The 16,594-nt window shown below is 36.7% G+C and overlaps 2 protein-coding genes across 4 annotated transcripts in view; one reads left to right on the forward strand and one right to left on the reverse strand.

The window, feature by feature from the left end:
- The window catches only part of LOC110445961 (mitochondrial fission regulator 2-like), a 21,595-nt gene extending 18,131 nt beyond the window's left edge, over positions 1 to 3,464 (reverse strand). For 2 of the 3 annotated variants that reach the window (XM_021490870.1, XM_021490868.1), the window contains exons 1-2: positions 3,316 to 3,409; positions 1,599 to 1,692 (exon numbers count right to left, since the gene is read on the reverse strand). In XM_021490870.1, coding sequence (XP_021346545.1) covers positions 1,599 to 1,673 — 75 coding nt within the window. In that variant the 5' untranslated portion in view covers positions 1,674 to 1,692; positions 3,316 to 3,409. The other variant, XM_021490869.1, reaches the window with a different exon arrangement.
- A 26-nt stretch (positions 3,465 to 3,490) lies between these two features.
- The window catches only part of LOC110445962 (armadillo repeat-containing protein 1-like), a 16,945-nt gene continuing 3,841 nt past the window's right edge, over positions 3,491 to 16,594 (forward strand). Inside the window, exons 1-7 of the mRNA XM_021490871.1 lie at positions 3,491 to 3,598; positions 5,705 to 5,795; positions 7,281 to 7,355; positions 9,805 to 9,896; positions 10,360 to 10,482; positions 13,505 to 13,595; positions 15,485 to 15,601. Coding sequence (XP_021346546.1) covers positions 5,721 to 5,795; positions 7,281 to 7,355; positions 9,805 to 9,896; positions 10,360 to 10,482; positions 13,505 to 13,595; positions 15,485 to 15,601 — 573 coding nt within the window. The 5' untranslated portion in view covers positions 3,491 to 3,598; positions 5,705 to 5,720. The remainder of the gene's footprint in view (positions 3,599 to 5,704; positions 5,796 to 7,280; positions 7,356 to 9,804; positions 9,897 to 10,359; positions 10,483 to 13,504; positions 13,596 to 15,484; positions 15,602 to 16,594) is intronic.

Consider the following 16,594-nt stretch of genomic DNA (forward strand, 5'->3'; position numbering starts at 1 on the left):
TAACATATTTGACCCCTGTGACCTTGAATATGGGTGAAGGTCATTCATTTGAACAAACTTTGTAGCCCTTCATCTCAGCATGCTACTGGCCAAATATCATCATCCTGGGCATTTTGGTTATTCAGAAGAAGTTATTTGAAGGTTTTTTAAGACAATTGACCCCTGTGACCTTGAATATAATTGAAGGTCATTCATTTGAACAAACTTGGTAGCCCTTCACCCTAGCATGCTACTGACAAAATATCATCTCCCTGGGCAGTTTGGTTATTGAGAAGAAGTTGTTTAAAGTTTTTAACATATTTGACCTCTGTGACCTTGAAAATAGATGAAAGTCATTTATTTGAACAAACTTGGTAGCCCTCCATCCCAGTTTGCTTCTCGCCAAATATCATCACCCTAGGCATTTCGGTTATTAAGAAGAAGTCGTTTAAAGTAAAATATTGATGCCGGACGACGGACGGACGACGGACGGACAGACGGACGGACGACGGACGCCGCACCACGGCATAAGCTCACTTGGCACTTTGTGCCAGGTGAGCTAAAAAGATAAGAAAAAAACGTGGCAATTTATTGAAATTTGTACCATTTCTGCCCCTTTTATATGATCAGACATCTTTAACAAAAGCCCAAGTTCTAACAAGACTGACTTTTGTTAAATGTCATTTTCACTGATGTGCCAAGCTATAATATTTGTATAGTATAGATATATAGGCAAATGTAACTGTTGTTTATTGCTAATGATCACTTATCAAACATTTTTATGACCTTGTTTATTATTATCACCATAATTGCAAAGAAGAAAATCCATGTGATAAGAAAAAGATACTGAATTTTATTTTAATCCAGATCTTGGTAAAAAGGTGTTGCAAAAGTATGAACAAAATTAGGCCAAAAGAAAAAGAAAGTCAAGCCCAAAAGGTCCAGCCACAAATCAGAAGCCAAGTTGACCATCTTGAACTTAGAGCTTTTTCCGCCATTTTGTTTTCCCAAAATCCATTTAAAATTTTAAAATATATCTAGGCCCCTGATGCTTAGATCATTTCCAGAAACAAAAAGTGTGGCCCTGAGGCTGTATTGTGTATAGACAAATGGACAGACCCCGTTTTCCATGTATCCCCAACTATTCTCCAAGCGGGTATCATTCATTAGCCAAATGAATCTGGACCAGTAATCAAGCAATTAAAACAAAATCTGTAGATTTGTTCATAGATACCTATACTGCAACTGAGTAGCAAATACTTGATATGGTAAATAGTATGCCAATGACAAATAAGAAACAACAGAATCTAATTAGTTATTATGTAAATATTAATTGTGCAAATTATTTTTTCTTCCCTCCACCCTCTTTACTGTGCAATTTAAGGGGGCTAGTAGAAATTGCATTTATTGCCCTGCTACTGATGGTGGGTTTTTTTATCATAATCAGTACTCCTGGCACGCACATCTCTGATGCATGCCCCTTATTACATTACGTATGGTGTCAAAATTTCCTCCCTTTTACTAGAAAGCAATTAAAACCTAAACCTGTGGGTATTGGTGTTCATGTTCAAATCATGTTTATGAACAATTTTAGAAACAAAATTAGAATATTTGCTTACCATATCATCCATGTCAATTCCAACGTAGTCTAAAACAACTCTCAAGATTTCAACAAAATCTTCAATGACATCCATCTTTTATCCAGTTGACAGCCTAGAAGAATAAAATATTGCATTTTCACTTTATTATTAATTAAATTTATTTATTCGTTTTTATATTTTACATCAATAGCGAAACAAGTTCTATAAACTTATAATAAATCACTTTTGTTGGCCCAGATGGTAGCATGCAGGGGGTCTAAAACCCTTTCACCGTCACAGTGAAAACCTTGATTATGCATTGACCCAATTATGTTTACTCCGTAACGTTTATTGTAAGGGAGGCTTTTTTCTCGTAAGTCAAATCATAAGTCTGCTCATAAAGCAATTAAAAATTGTCTAAAGAACAACTTCTTACTTGAGAATGCTTTTGTGAAACTGATTTAAGAGATCTTTTAAGATAATCATAACTCCAATTTTACAAACAAATTGTAGGATTTTTTGTAAAAAGATTCATTGGTTCTCAGCTATGCAATACCGATTTAGTTTTTAAGAATAATTCAGAGCTGAACATAAATCGCCTCACAGAACAAATTAACCCTTTCACCACTGTAGATCATAATGGACTCATCCAGATCAATGCATGGTGGATTCTACTAAAGTTACATGTATAGGAGTGAAAGGGTTAAGAGTTTCCAGATTGTCTCATGCAGCATTCAACATAAAAATCAGATCGGTCCTGTGGCAGTCGGATCAGGAAATCAAAAGCAGGCTGTCTTGCAATTGGTGAAAGGGGGTGCACCCACACCAACATTTTTACTGGTTTTGTCAATTTCAAAAATGTTCCCCAACCCCTTTTGTGGATCCTAGTGTTAGAAAGAATTTTGAATGTTTTTATTTCACTTTAAATATTCTCCAATTCAGTAATAAAATTGTTACTGTAAACAGGTCTAAAACTATGAACTGTCAATTGTTTAATGTAAGCTCAAGTGCGAGTGTAAAATCAGTCTTACTAGTACTGTCACAGGTAGGAAGATAAATATAAGTTATCATGCAACTGAAAACCTGTATGTTTTAATTTGTAGTGAAATATTATTCTGATTTCTCCACAGGGACCCTAGAATTTGTTGCAGCTATACATTTAATTTGCAGCAATGATTATATAATACGCACATATATATATATAAGCATTGGGGGTGGCATTTTTACCGAAAGTCGATCATAATCCCTTAAACATGTAAGATTACTCTGAACACCTTAGTTTAGGTCCAAATATACATCTGTAACAAATTACCTGTGCATTAAACAGGTTGATTTGACCACAGAGCCTAGAGGCACGGTTTAATCACTGGAGTTCGTTCCAAATGTCTGAAATACACTTACACCGAAATGCACACTGACACTGTGCTGTGACATATGTCAGTATAGCATATGTGTATTTCAGACATTTGTAACGAACCCCTGTGGTTCAATTTATCAATATTAGGCCTACTATAATCTATGTGAGCCTCATACATATTAAATTATGCATTGAAAACAAGGAGGCCTCAGATATAAATTGATCAATTGAACTGTGCCCCTGTGATTTTACCACAATTGCTGGACACACTATATAGTAATTATATAGTATAAACACATCAAATTACTATTACTGTAGTGTGTCCAGCACCTGTGGATTTGACCCTGTGACTGAGATGCACATATCTTCTACTGCAATCAAAATATTTCAACAACACACCGAAATTTGATATTCCTAGCATCGTTACCCATTGACCAACTCTTTCAGCTGAAATTCGAAATTGTGTTCTTTGCATTCGCCTATGCATCTATCATACACACCTTGTAGCCGCCATTCATTTGAAAGTACTTCCGTTTCCCGACATACAACTAATATTGTCCAATAGAAAGACAGTTTTCAAAATACTGACCAATCAAATTTACAGTGCATTGGTGGTAAATTCAACCTTATATCCGGTCATCATACTATTCGTACACAAGTATATATTCAAGAACGTGAACAGGTAAAAGCAACGCAATTTAATTGATTTGATACACCAAAAAATAACTTGCACAACACACAATTCTGGAGGCAGTTTAGCACAGTCTGTAGAACATTTGATCTGCGTTTTGTTCCTCAGTATCGCTATCCGACCACGATCTGTAGGCCTACAGTAGCTAGGACTACTTTACCTGATCATGACCTGTCGTGTAACTTTGTATATTTCTCAAACATGTACAATAAACATGATCAGTGCATGCCATATTGTCGTGTTATAAGCAATGGATGACCAGTTCCTTGGCAAAAAATGTCCTCGGACGATACATGTATAACAGGAGAAGAAAGATGCACTATTATACCAGACCGGGGTTCGAATCCGGGACCCTCCAAACTATATAATTCCCCCATTCTCTTTTCAAAGTTTTCACCCAAAATACATCACTATTTACAACCAAGGTTTGATTATCCCCTTGCTAAGCTTACCGGTCCGCCCATTGGCTGAAACATAGGTTAGTCTCTATAGATGCTTTTTTTTTAATTATTATTTGTATTCATGCATATGAATATTGTGGCTAACAAAATAGGTTTGTAAAGAGTATTTATACTGTATAGTAGCTCTGATAAATTGGCTGATTATTGATGACTGTAACTTTTGGTTATAGAATTCATGATCAAATATTTAAGTTGAAATAATTGTGTATGTAGATTATGGAGTTTTAGTAGTTCAAACTTATCTCCCTGCTAAAACTTTGTACTAGAGTAAACTCTTGTCGATATTTATTTCCTGCTGCTGTGTCAGCATTGACTCTCACAAACTACATGTATTGCTTTCAATTCCGCCCATGGCAGATTATATTTAGTAGGGGTTTCACAATACGCTTAAGAGTGTATAACAATTATATTGTAATGTACACAGCATGAATATATTACGCAGGCGATACTATAGGTGTTCAATTTAAAACAAAGTTGTTGTCAGAATGTTATCAAACTTAATCATATATCATACATTTTTTGCCAACTTTTTGAAATTTCCATGGAGAATTTTGTCATGATCTACTCAAAATTAAAACATAAATAAAATGTGTTTATACAACCTCTAGAGACAAAATAACCCTTTAAAATGACATACTTTGAGCTGCTCTTTCAGATGAAATCATTAGATCTTGGAATATAGGAACAGTTAAGCAAATTCACTGGTTGAAAATACTAAATTTAAGGGTCCAAAATCCTAAATCGGGGATGATTTAAGATTTTTGTCAAACCAACCATTGATTACGAGATTTACATGTATACTGAATCCAACCACTAGTAATAGCCTGTTTTCTATGGTTATTGGCATACCTGTAAGAATGTGAGTAAATGTGCTCAAGTTTAAACACAAATCAAATACATGAAAAATATTGCAATAAAATTAAATAAATATACAACATTTGATATAGCGCCCTATCTAGCTAACATAAGCTGGCCACTCTAAAGCGCTTTACAGTACATATATATACAATTTTATACAATCAATACAATTAGCATATATACATTAATCAATACAATATTGAGGAATTCGCCGGAGCTGCCTTATCAGGTGCTGACTAACTAGTCCCTATGCCACCTGGCTAATATCTCCCTATGTGTGTATGCCTGCTTGTGTGTTGGAGTTGTATTGTGTTCTGTTTGTAGAGCGATATTTCAACCCAGTACTGTAATACATTATGCCTGTGTATTGCGATAAAGCTGTTTTCTTATATATTGCCACAGCCCTTATTTGTAGGACTAGTACTGTAAATAAAAAGGGAGGTCCTTTTATGTGTAAGTGACTCACAATAGCAGAATGGGGGATTTCATGATGGATTTCTTTAATACAAATATTAATCAATCGTCATTTATTGAAGAGTAAATGTTCAGAAAATTTCAAACTAATGGTAAATACTACATCTTTAGCTACCTACATACCCTAGAAGGGTTTTCCCTACAATACCAGATCCAAACTTGTTGTTTTTGCCTTTAAAATGTCTGGTATACAATTACCATGTAATAAACCTATATACAGGGCTTATATTGATAAGGATTTTAAAATCATTGGTTCCATGGTTGGGATGAAGAAACAAGCTAACATTTTGTTTTTGTGTTTCAGAAAGGGAAGAGTAAGAATGGCGTCAGTGGAAACAATTACAGCCCTCAAGGGGATGGCCTCAGACCCAAAGAAAAGAAGTTTCCTTCTCAAGGTGTATATTTGTCACCTGGGCAGTTCCAGACATAAATATATGACAGGATGAGAAGGGAGGCAATGGTTTCTTATAGTGCGTGATAGAGTGGTTGGGATCTACAATGATACGACTGTGTTTGGCTTGATGGTTTACATAAAAAGACTTTCCGAACACCATAAATTATTTCTGGAAATACCTTCAGTTCACATGTATGGTAGATGAAATGTCAAGCTGAAATACGTAAACTGATAGTTGTTTAAAATTTGACCTCCTGTCTTGGGAAATACATTGTAATGGGTAAATGCAATGTAAAAGAAATTTGCAGTGTTATGTGTTTACTTTGTATTTGAAATTCCAAACTATGTAGCATACTAGTTAGCTACAGTCTGTTCTATACTTTTTGAAATTGCTTACCCTAAGAAGGCTCCAAGATTAGCTAATAACTCAAAAAGTATAGGCCATCTTCATCATGTTCTTAAGTTAATAGAATTTCCTACAGAGAAAGTTTTGTTATTGTAATTTAAAGATTTTGGGCCAGTAAAAAGGTTTACATTGAAAAATATATAGACAATTACTGCACATGTGTGTTGTCTATGTACTGTATATTGTAACAAAATTAGTTTCAGTTGAAGAATCTTGACAAGCCTGAAATTTTATCAAATGTAAAAAAAAAAAATATGAAGAGTTTTCATTTTCCCCAATAATTGTTTTGTTGATAAATGATTGGCTCTAATGACCTCTCCTAATATTGGGATATTTAGCAAATATAAAGACAAATTTGTCTGTTATGTAAATGATGCACTATCCATTGTATCTATATTTTGATAACGCTAAAGGGCAGAGGTCACATGGACCCAGGTGGCTGGCTTTCATCCAGCTCTGCATATTCCGTGAAATTAGTTGTATTGTAAAAGGTTGTTATCAAAATGTTTTGGACCATGCAGATTTTAACTATGTATGACTTGCCAAAGATGTGACTTGAAATTGTACATGTATGTACTAGGGTTGGGGCAGTGCTACATTCACATGTTATGATGATTATGTATACAAAAACGCCAATAACTTTGTTGTCACATCAGATGACCTATTGACCCTTCATTCAGTATTTCATTTGACCCATGGGCATTACAGTTCTTTATGAAAACCACTTTTTATTAGACTTGATTATTTGTTTTAACTTGCATGTTATTCATAACAACGAGGAAGCCCATTTATTTAGTAAATTTTAAATTGGTTTCCTTGTTCATATAAAAATACATGCAAATGGGACATATATGGTTTTCATTGTACATAAGAATTCATGCCAGTGACTGAGCCATAAAGTAACTGGTCAGAAGGGAACTAATTCTAGAAGGTTTTTTCCTTACTGATAACCAGCTGACAATTATGGCCCTTAGATTACCAATGTTTCTATCATCTATGTCATATCTATGCAGCTGATGTTACGATGAACTGACTTCCGTAGAGGGATTGAGTCTTCTATTCAGTAATTTTTGTTTGCAGGATTTGACTTGTATCGGAGGTCTTATCATGGTGCTGTCCAATCCCGATGTAAAGGTGGTCACAGTTGCCCTTGAGGTATGTACACAGGTAGATGGGTCTACCCCTCGAGGTATGTACACATATAGATGGTCTAACCCTCGAGGGATGTACACAGGTAGATGGTCTAACCCTTCGAGGTATGTACACAGGTAGATGGTCTAGCCCTCAAGGTATGTACACAGGTAGATGGTCTACCCCTCGAGGTATGCACACAGGTAGATGGGTCTACCCCTCGCGGTATGTACACAGGTAAATGGTCTAACCCTCGAGGTATGTACACAGATAGATGGGCTAACCCTCGAGGTATGTACACATATAGATGGTCTAACCCTCGAGGGATGTACACAGGTAAATGGTCTAACCCTCAAGGTATGTACACAGGTAGATGGGACTACCCCTCGAGGTATGTACACAGGAAGATGGTCTAACCCTCGAGGTATGTACACATATAGATGGTCTAACCCTCGAGGGATGTACACAGGTAAATGGTCTAACCCTCGAGGTATGTCCACAGGTAGATGGGTCTACCCCTCGAGGAATGTACACAGGTAGATGGTCTAACCCTTGAGGTATGTACACAGGTAGGTGGTCTAACCCTCGAGGTATGTACCCAGGTAGATGGTCTAACCCTCGAGGGATGTACACAGGTAGATGGTCTACCCCTCGAGGTATGCACACAGGTAGATGGGTCTACCCCTCGAGGAATGTACACAGGTAGATGGGTCTACCCCTCGCGGTATGTACACAGGTAAATGGTCTAACCCTCGAGGTATGTACACATATAGATGGTCTAACCCTCGAGGTATGTACACAGGTAGATGGTCTACCCTTCGAGGTATGTACACATGTAGATGGTCTAACCCTCGAAGTATGTACACAGGTAGATGGTCTAACCCTTCGAGGTATGTACACAGGTAAATGGTCTAACCCTCAAGGTATGTACACAGGTAGATGGTCTCCCCTTCGAGGTATGTACACAGGTAAATGGTCTAACCTTCGAGGTATGTACACAGGGAGATGGTCTTACCCTCGAGGTATGTACACAGGTGGATGGTCTAACCCTCGAGGTATATACACAGGGAGATGGTCTAACCCTCGAGGTATGTACACAGGTAGATGGGTCTACCCCTCGAGGTATGTACACAGGTAGATGGTCTAACCCTCGAGGTATATACACAGGTAGATGGTCTAACCCTCGAGGTATGTACACATGTAGATGGTCTAACCCTCGAGGTATGTACACAGGTAGAGGGTCTAACCCTCCAGGAACGACAGTAGTAGATGGTCTAACGTTGACTTATTATGATGTAGATAATGTGTTACTGCCCCTCCCATTAGTGGCGGGGACATGTACATAAGATGTTTGCTTTCCCAATAGGTCCTTCAGTCTGTACAATAACCCTTGTTGATCTTTTGTCAAGCTACAGGACAATGAAAAAGTGCTTCATGGCATTTCTTTCTAACTGTAATATACATAGTGGGCTTATTACCAAGCATGGGCTTATTGGCGGATAAACATGGTATTCTAATACAAATGTTAGGAACCCTACATTCATCAAACTTCATGTGTTGATACATCTTGAGGAGGACTTAACCACTAAAAACACTACATCATATGTTGGTCATGGCCATGGTAACCTATACCTTTTGCTTAACATGACTATACATTTATCTCTGTTACCACAAAAGCAGTAGCAGGGGCATTTGCCGCTTTTATTTATAAACATTTGAAAGATATGTTTCAATTGTTAAAGGGACTAAAGTTTGGAAACTGAAAAAAAAAAGACAATTTCAGGTAATACTGAAATTCACACATACACACAGGTGCTCAAAAACAGGAAAATGAGCCTCAAGTGATTGCCTATTTCACTGTTATGAGATAAACATCGGTTATGTACATGCTTGAACATAATTATAAGTTGATGCAATTTTAGACAGTTTCTCAACAATGTTGGTAATTTCAGAGGTTTTTTTATTGTCCCGCCGCCACAAAGTTGCGGAAGCGAGGTTAGGGTGTTGCTTTTACGGCAGCGTGTCCACATTCAGTTTTTGCATTTTAGTTGGTTTCACTGGAAATATAAGTGCTATATAGACCAACCAAACTTGGACCATAGATGCATCTTAGGTAGTACATCTCAATCTAAGCATCAAATGCTGGATGCAGCCTACTTTTCATAGTCCATATCAAGTTTTTACGTTTTTGCGTTTTAGTTAGTTTCTCTGAAACTATAATTGCTAGACCAATCAAACTTATATGTGCATTGATGATCAAAGCGGGGCACAGGCAAGACATATCAATCCGAATGGCTTGTTATTTATTAAAGGGAGGTAATTATGTAGTTATATCAGTTTCTTGATTTCAAGATAGTGTCAGTCACATTAAATTTTGTGTCAAAGCCTTATAAAGTTAATTATGAAGAGCAATATTTTTAATTTTTCATTAATTGGTTTTATTTCTTTCTTATCTAAACTTTTCCTATTGAAGACCCTGCTTTTGTTGGCTGACAGAGCAGACCACAGATCAACATTACGAGATTTCCTTGGGATGACAGACCAGCTAGAGACAATCATGAGGAGGTACTATCTGATGGTTAGGACTGTATCAGGTATAGTGGGGGAGGGGGAGCAGTAGACACCTTAGACTACAGTTCAGTTTTTAGTGAGTGTTTATATAGATGTGAGTCATATATTGTAGCACTATTTATGGTACATAATTTATTTTATTTTATTATTTTATTTCAGGTTTTTGTAAGTAAGCAAATTTACTGTTAATTACTCTAATGCTCATGTTTGCTTTTTCACACACTATTTTCTTAATAGTTGCAGGAGCTATAATCACAGTGTTCAATGTTAAGCTTGTTTATCAAATTTTCACGTAGTAGTAGTACTGTAGTCTCAGTTGTTATCAGTATTTATCAGATTGCAAGTATTGACAAACAAAAAATAATTAATTACTGTACACATTCATCAATGCAGTGCTCACTAGAGGTAGTTATTACTCTTGAAAAATAATGATTGCATTATTTTCACTGCCTTATAGATCATCTTACGACAAAAAAGCATCAAACTTGGCAGAGAAGTTGTATGTGACCCTGACACAGGTTGACCTGCAAACACCACTGAAAGATACCTTCAACAGGTCTACAGTGTCTGGACAGTCTAGGTTAGTAACCACACTTATACCACAGAAAGATACCTTAAACAGATCTACAGGGTCTGGTCAGTCTAGGTTAGTAACCTCTTATACCACAGAAAGATACCTTAAACAGATCTACAGGGTCTGATTCAGTCTAGGTTAGTAACCACACTTATACCACAGAAAGATACCTTAAACAGATCTACAGGGTCTGATTCAGTCTAGGTTAGTAACCACACTTATACCACTGAAAGATACCTTAAACAGATTAACAGTGTCTGTTCTGGACAGTCTAGGTTAGTAACCAACCTTATACCACAGAAAGATACCTTAAACAGCTCTACAGTGTCTGGACAGTCTAGGTTAGTAACCAACCTTATACCACAGAAAGATACCTTAAACAGATATACAGTGTCTGTTCTGGACAGTCTAGGGTAGTAACCACACTTATACCACTGAAAGATACCTTAAACAGATCTACAGGGTCTGGTCAGTCTAAGTTAGTAACCTCTTATACCACAGAAAGATACCTTAAACAGATATACAGTGTCTGGTCAGTCTAGGTTAGTAACCAATTATACTACAGAAAGATTCCTTAAACAGATCTACAGTGTCTGGACAGTCTAGTTTAGTAACCAACCTTATACCACAGAAAGATACCTTAAACATATCTACAGTGTCAGGCCAGTCTAGGTTAGCAACCACACTTATACCACAGAAAGATACCTGAAACAGGTCTACAGTGTCTGGTCAGTCTAGGTTAGTAACCAATTATACTACAGAAAGATACCTTAAACAGATCTACAGTATCTGGACAGTCTAGGTTAGCAACCACACTTATACCACAGAAAGATACCTGAAACAGGTCTACAGTGTCTGGTCAGTCTAGGTTAGTAACCAATTATACTACAGAAAGATTCCTTAAACAGATCTACAGTGTCTGGTCAGTCTTAGTTAGTAACCACACTTATACCACAGAAAGATACCTTTAACAGATCTACAGTGTCTGGTCAGTCTAGGTTAGTAACCAAATATACCACAGAAAGATACCTTCAACAGGTCTACAGTGTCTGGACAGTCTAGGTTAGTAACCACACTTATACCACAGAAAGATACCTTAATCAGATCTACAGTGTCTGGTCAGTTTAGGTTAGTAACTACACTTATACCACAGAAAGATACCTTAAACAGATATACAGTGTCTGGTCAGTCTAGGTTAGTAACCAATTATACTACAGAAAGATACCTTAAACAGATCTACAGGGTCTGGTCAGTCTAGGTTAGTACACCCTTATACCACTGAAAGATACCTTAAACAGATCTACAGTGTCTGGACAGTCTAGTTTAGTAACCAACCTTATACCACAGAAAGATACCTTAAACAGATCTACAGGGTCTGGTCAGTCTAGGTTAGTACACCCTTATACCACTGAAAGATACCTTAAACAGATATACAGTGTCTGGTCAGTCTAGGTTAGTAACCAATTATACTACAGAAAGATTCCTTAAACAGATCTACAGTGTCTGGTCAGTCGAGGTTAGTAAACACTTATACCACTGAAAGATACCTTAAACAGATCTACAGTGTATGGACAGTCTAGTTAGTAACCAATTATACCACAGAAAGATACCTTAAACAAATCTACAGGGTCTGGTCAGTCTAGGTTAGTACACCCTTATACCACTGAAAGATACCTTAAACAGATATACAGTGTCTGTTCTGGACAGTCTAGGGTAGTAACCACACTTATACCACTGAAAGATACCTTAAACAGATCTACAGGGTCTGGACAGTCTAGGTAAGTAACCACACTTATACCACAGAAAGATACCTTAATCAGATCTACAGTGTCTGGTCAGTTTAGGTTAGTAACTACACTTATACCACAGAAAGATACCTTAAACATATCTACAGTGTCTGGTCAGTCTAGGTTAGTAACCAATTATACTACAGAAAGATACCTTAAACAGATCTACAGGGTCTGGACAGTCTAGGTAAGTAACCACACTTATACCACAGAAAGATACCTTTAACAGATCTACAGTGTCTGGTCAGTCTAGGTTAGTAAACACTTATACCACTTAAAGATACCTTAAACAGATTAACAGTGTCTGTTCTGGTCAGTCTAGGTTAGTAACCACACTTATATCACAGAAAGATACCTTAAACAGATCTACAGTGTCTGATCAGTCTAGGTTAGTAAACACTTATACCACTGAAAGATACCTTAAACAGATTAACAGTGTCTGTTCTGGACAGTCTAGGTTAGTAACCACACTTATACCACTGAAAGATACCTTAAACAGATCTACAGTGTCTGGACAGTCTAGGTTAGTAACCACACATACCACAGAAAGATACCTTAAACAGATCTACAGGGTCTGATCAGTCTAGGTTAGTAATTTCTTATACCACAGAAAGATTCCTTAAACAGATCTACAGTGTCTGGTCAGTCTAGGTTAGTAATCACACTTATACCACAGAAAGATACCTTAAACAGATCAACAGCGTCTGGATGGTCCAGATCTTTCTCAAATTTCATAAATAGGTTCCCAAAGGTTGGCAGTTGTGCACGTTTGTTACATTTTGAGATTGATCGGGAAAACAAGATGGCAGCCATCTTTGATTTTGACACTTCAAGTTTGTTTATTTCTCAAGAAATACTTGACAGATTTCTCAAAATTTCGGATGAAATTTCCCACTGGTCTTCAGAGGAAAAATATTGCTATCATAAAACCGCAATTTTTCTTGTTCTGTATATTTTACAAATTACTATTTCAGTTAATTGGTAAAAAAAATAGGACCACACTTTGTAAGGACACTGTCACACCCAGCCATATGTAGTTTTAATCAAAAGTTACCACAAGATGCATTTACTGTTGACATTTCGGTCCAATATATAAAGATAAAACTTCCAAAGAACAAATGCAGATCTTTCTATAATACGTGCCATAATCCCTAGTTCTTCTTCTATCATAAATTCCCTATGGACACTGTTTAATATTCAATGTACAACAAATCTCATTATGTAATGTCTTGTTATTCCAGTAAGAAAAGTAGCACTTCTAAGAACAACCGAAGTGTACTGAATGGGAGGGCTAAACACATCATCTTACAGATCCGAGGGCTCATTGACAAGGTATGATAAAGTACGGGTGGGTGACCCACCTAGTGCCTTAACTTGTCCACGCTTCGTTTATGCACTGTTAAATACATGTACAAACAACTTGAGGAAAAACAACAATGATACATTGATTTTATATTTAGGAAGTCACATTGAACTTGATAAACACTTAATAAACTTAATACGTACATAATAGAATAGTTACCCACCTGTTGTCTTAAAGCAAAGGTAGAAAGATTATGTTTTGGAAAGAGTGAGATCAGTTTAGATTTTGACAGTGGCACATTTATTTTTAGAAATTATTTTGATCATCTTTTATCAACTACTGTGATTAGGTCATAATTTTCCCTCTTCTTTTGTTTTAATTTATGTGCTTATGTTTAAATCAATAAAAATAGGTATTCGTTAGTTTCATGATAAATAGACTGTCTCTAGTAAATTATTTGTAAGTTTGTGCTGTAGATTTGTTTTAAAGAAAATCATTATTTTTTTAAAATGTTAAATATTATTGTGTCACATTCAAATATATATATACATGTTCAAGCAAATCATCAAATCATCAAATCCTAGCTTTTAACTTCATATGATATTTTCAGATAGAGGATAATTTTGAAAACTCAATATTTCGTTGTAGATATTAATCATAAATAAAACTATTTACTAAACATAAATTGTCAGAATGGTTATGTTTATATTTCACAAAAAGTTACTGTTGGGGTATGTAAATCCAGAAACTGTTCACAGCATCATGGTTTCAGTTTTACAATGTACCTGTATGTTGTGTGTTAACATTGCTATGAAGTAGCAGACGGCATATTGATAGCCGAAGTTTATCTTAATGTCAACCCAGGTGGTGATTAGCCAGCTTTGATTGGCAACAGCACCATCTACTGTTGATGCTGAAACTTCGCTTAATTGTAATAAGCTTGTCGACTGTAGTCAAGCTGCCTTGAACAAGAGGGCATTAAGCCCCCAAGTGTCTGCTACATCTGGCTGACCACCCAGTTTATGTTAGTCACAGGCTTCGGGTATAGACTGATTGACTAATCAGACGATGCCTAAAGCCTAATACTATTATTGTCAGTGTAGTTGTCTTACACACAGGTTTAAACTATGTCGGGAAGTATGACGCTCACTTTCGCTCTCTGCGCCCCTGGAATATGTCGCAGTAAAATTGAAGGCTCAGTGTGCACCGCCTTGTGGATGACTAGTTGGTCCTTTGATGTACTTTAAAATAATCTCGTGGCCATGGCTTGGAAGTCTGTCGTCGCTCCTCTGTAATCTTCAAAGGACTAGTATTGGCCTAGTGATTGGTCAGGTTTTTTTTACCTGACACCAATCAAAAAGCCAGCCGTGTACCTTCAATTTTGCTATGACATATTCCAGGGGTGCAGAGAGCGAAAGTGAGAGTAACCCCTGGATATCGAGGATGTCGTTGACCACAAATCATCTCGGACACAATATGATGACGTCAGGGGAACAATAAATATGGTGTGACAATTGGCTTTCGACAGGGGAGGTCAAATCCAACATGCCAGATCACTGGTTGACTTGTGACTGAAATAAAAGTATTGAAAAACATTAATCATCCCCTAATTCTATGTTGTTAACAGAAACATCTCGAACCTTCAGGTTGATTATTTTGCTCTAACGTTAACCTTTGGCAGAGCCACAGGTAAGACAACCAAAGAATCAGTCGTGGGGTTAAGGTTTCTCTGTCACACCCTCAAAGTAGGGGAACATTATATTGGTCTACACAATAATAGAAGAATTTATGATTCTGAAAACTGCATCATGAAGCCTGCCTACTAAAATAAGTGTTGACCTGATGTTTGAACATTATACAAAATAGATTAGTTTTTTAACATAAAGCCTCAAATCAAGGTGATAGCTGTGCGTTTCAGGCTGACCGTGAACTGGTGATGCGACTGCTCCTACAGGTCAAAGGTGTCGTCAGTATTACATTTGATCTCAACAAGAAGAGATGCATCCTCAGGACGAAACAGGAGGTAAAACCAGAGGTGGGTCCAGATTACTTTATTCAAATACTCTTTAAGTGTTGTGTTAATTTCCGACCTCTGGCCTCGAACCACCTTGACCTTGCTTTGTCCATTGTCAAGTAATGGAAATAAAAATGTTCAAAAAAGTTTGAACGATAGATGCCTGGCTGTTAAACAGAGGAGAAAACTGTACAGAAATTAAAAACTTGCCTCCAAAAATAAAGATACCAATTTGTAACATTTTAACTGGTGAAATATGAGTTAAATTATTAGTACAGTGATTTATCTTCACTTTTATCAAAAACATATGATATTTACAAGAAAACCCTTTTCAGATAACTCTCCTAATCTTTGAAGTACCATTAATGAATGATAAATTAACAAAGTCAATATCAAATATGTACATTAAAAAACTTAAGATAAGGAAGAAACAGATGATAGACTCACCCTTTTTTCGTAGGAAAGAGCAAGCAGAGAAAGAGTATTTCTGCGCTTGATTTTGCCAGTGTTCATCTAATTTATATCCAAATTGTTTTACTGTGCTTGAATACACAACATTAGGTTGAAGATTGTTCCATAAATTAACAGAGCTTATTTTGTTTGTCTGTTTTGTTTTTAGCTCACCTGGCACGAAGTGCCAAGTGAGCTTATGACGTGGCGCGGCGTCCGTCGTCCATCCATCTGTCCGTCGACTTCTTCTTAATAACCGAAAGGCCTAGGGTGTCAATATTTGGCCAGAAGCAAACTTGGATGAAGGGCTACAAAGTTTGTTCAAATAAATGACCTTCACCTATTTTCAAGGTCACAGGGGTCAAATATGTCAAAAACTTTAAACATCTTCTTCTCAATAACCAAAATGCCCAGGGAGATGATATTTGGCCAGTAGCATGCTTGGGTGAAGGGCTACCAAGTTTGTTCAAATGAATGACCTTCAATTATATTCAAGGTCACAGGGGTCAATTGTATTAAAAAACCTTTAAACAACTTCTTCTGAATAACCAAAATGCTCAGGGT

The sequence above is a fragment of the Mizuhopecten yessoensis genome, unplaced genomic scaffold, assembly GCF_002113885.1.
Source record: "Mizuhopecten yessoensis strain PY_sf001 unplaced genomic scaffold, ASM211388v2 scaffold2429, whole genome shotgun sequence".
Taxonomy (NCBI): domain Eukaryota; kingdom Metazoa; phylum Mollusca; class Bivalvia; order Pectinida; family Pectinidae; genus Mizuhopecten; species Mizuhopecten yessoensis.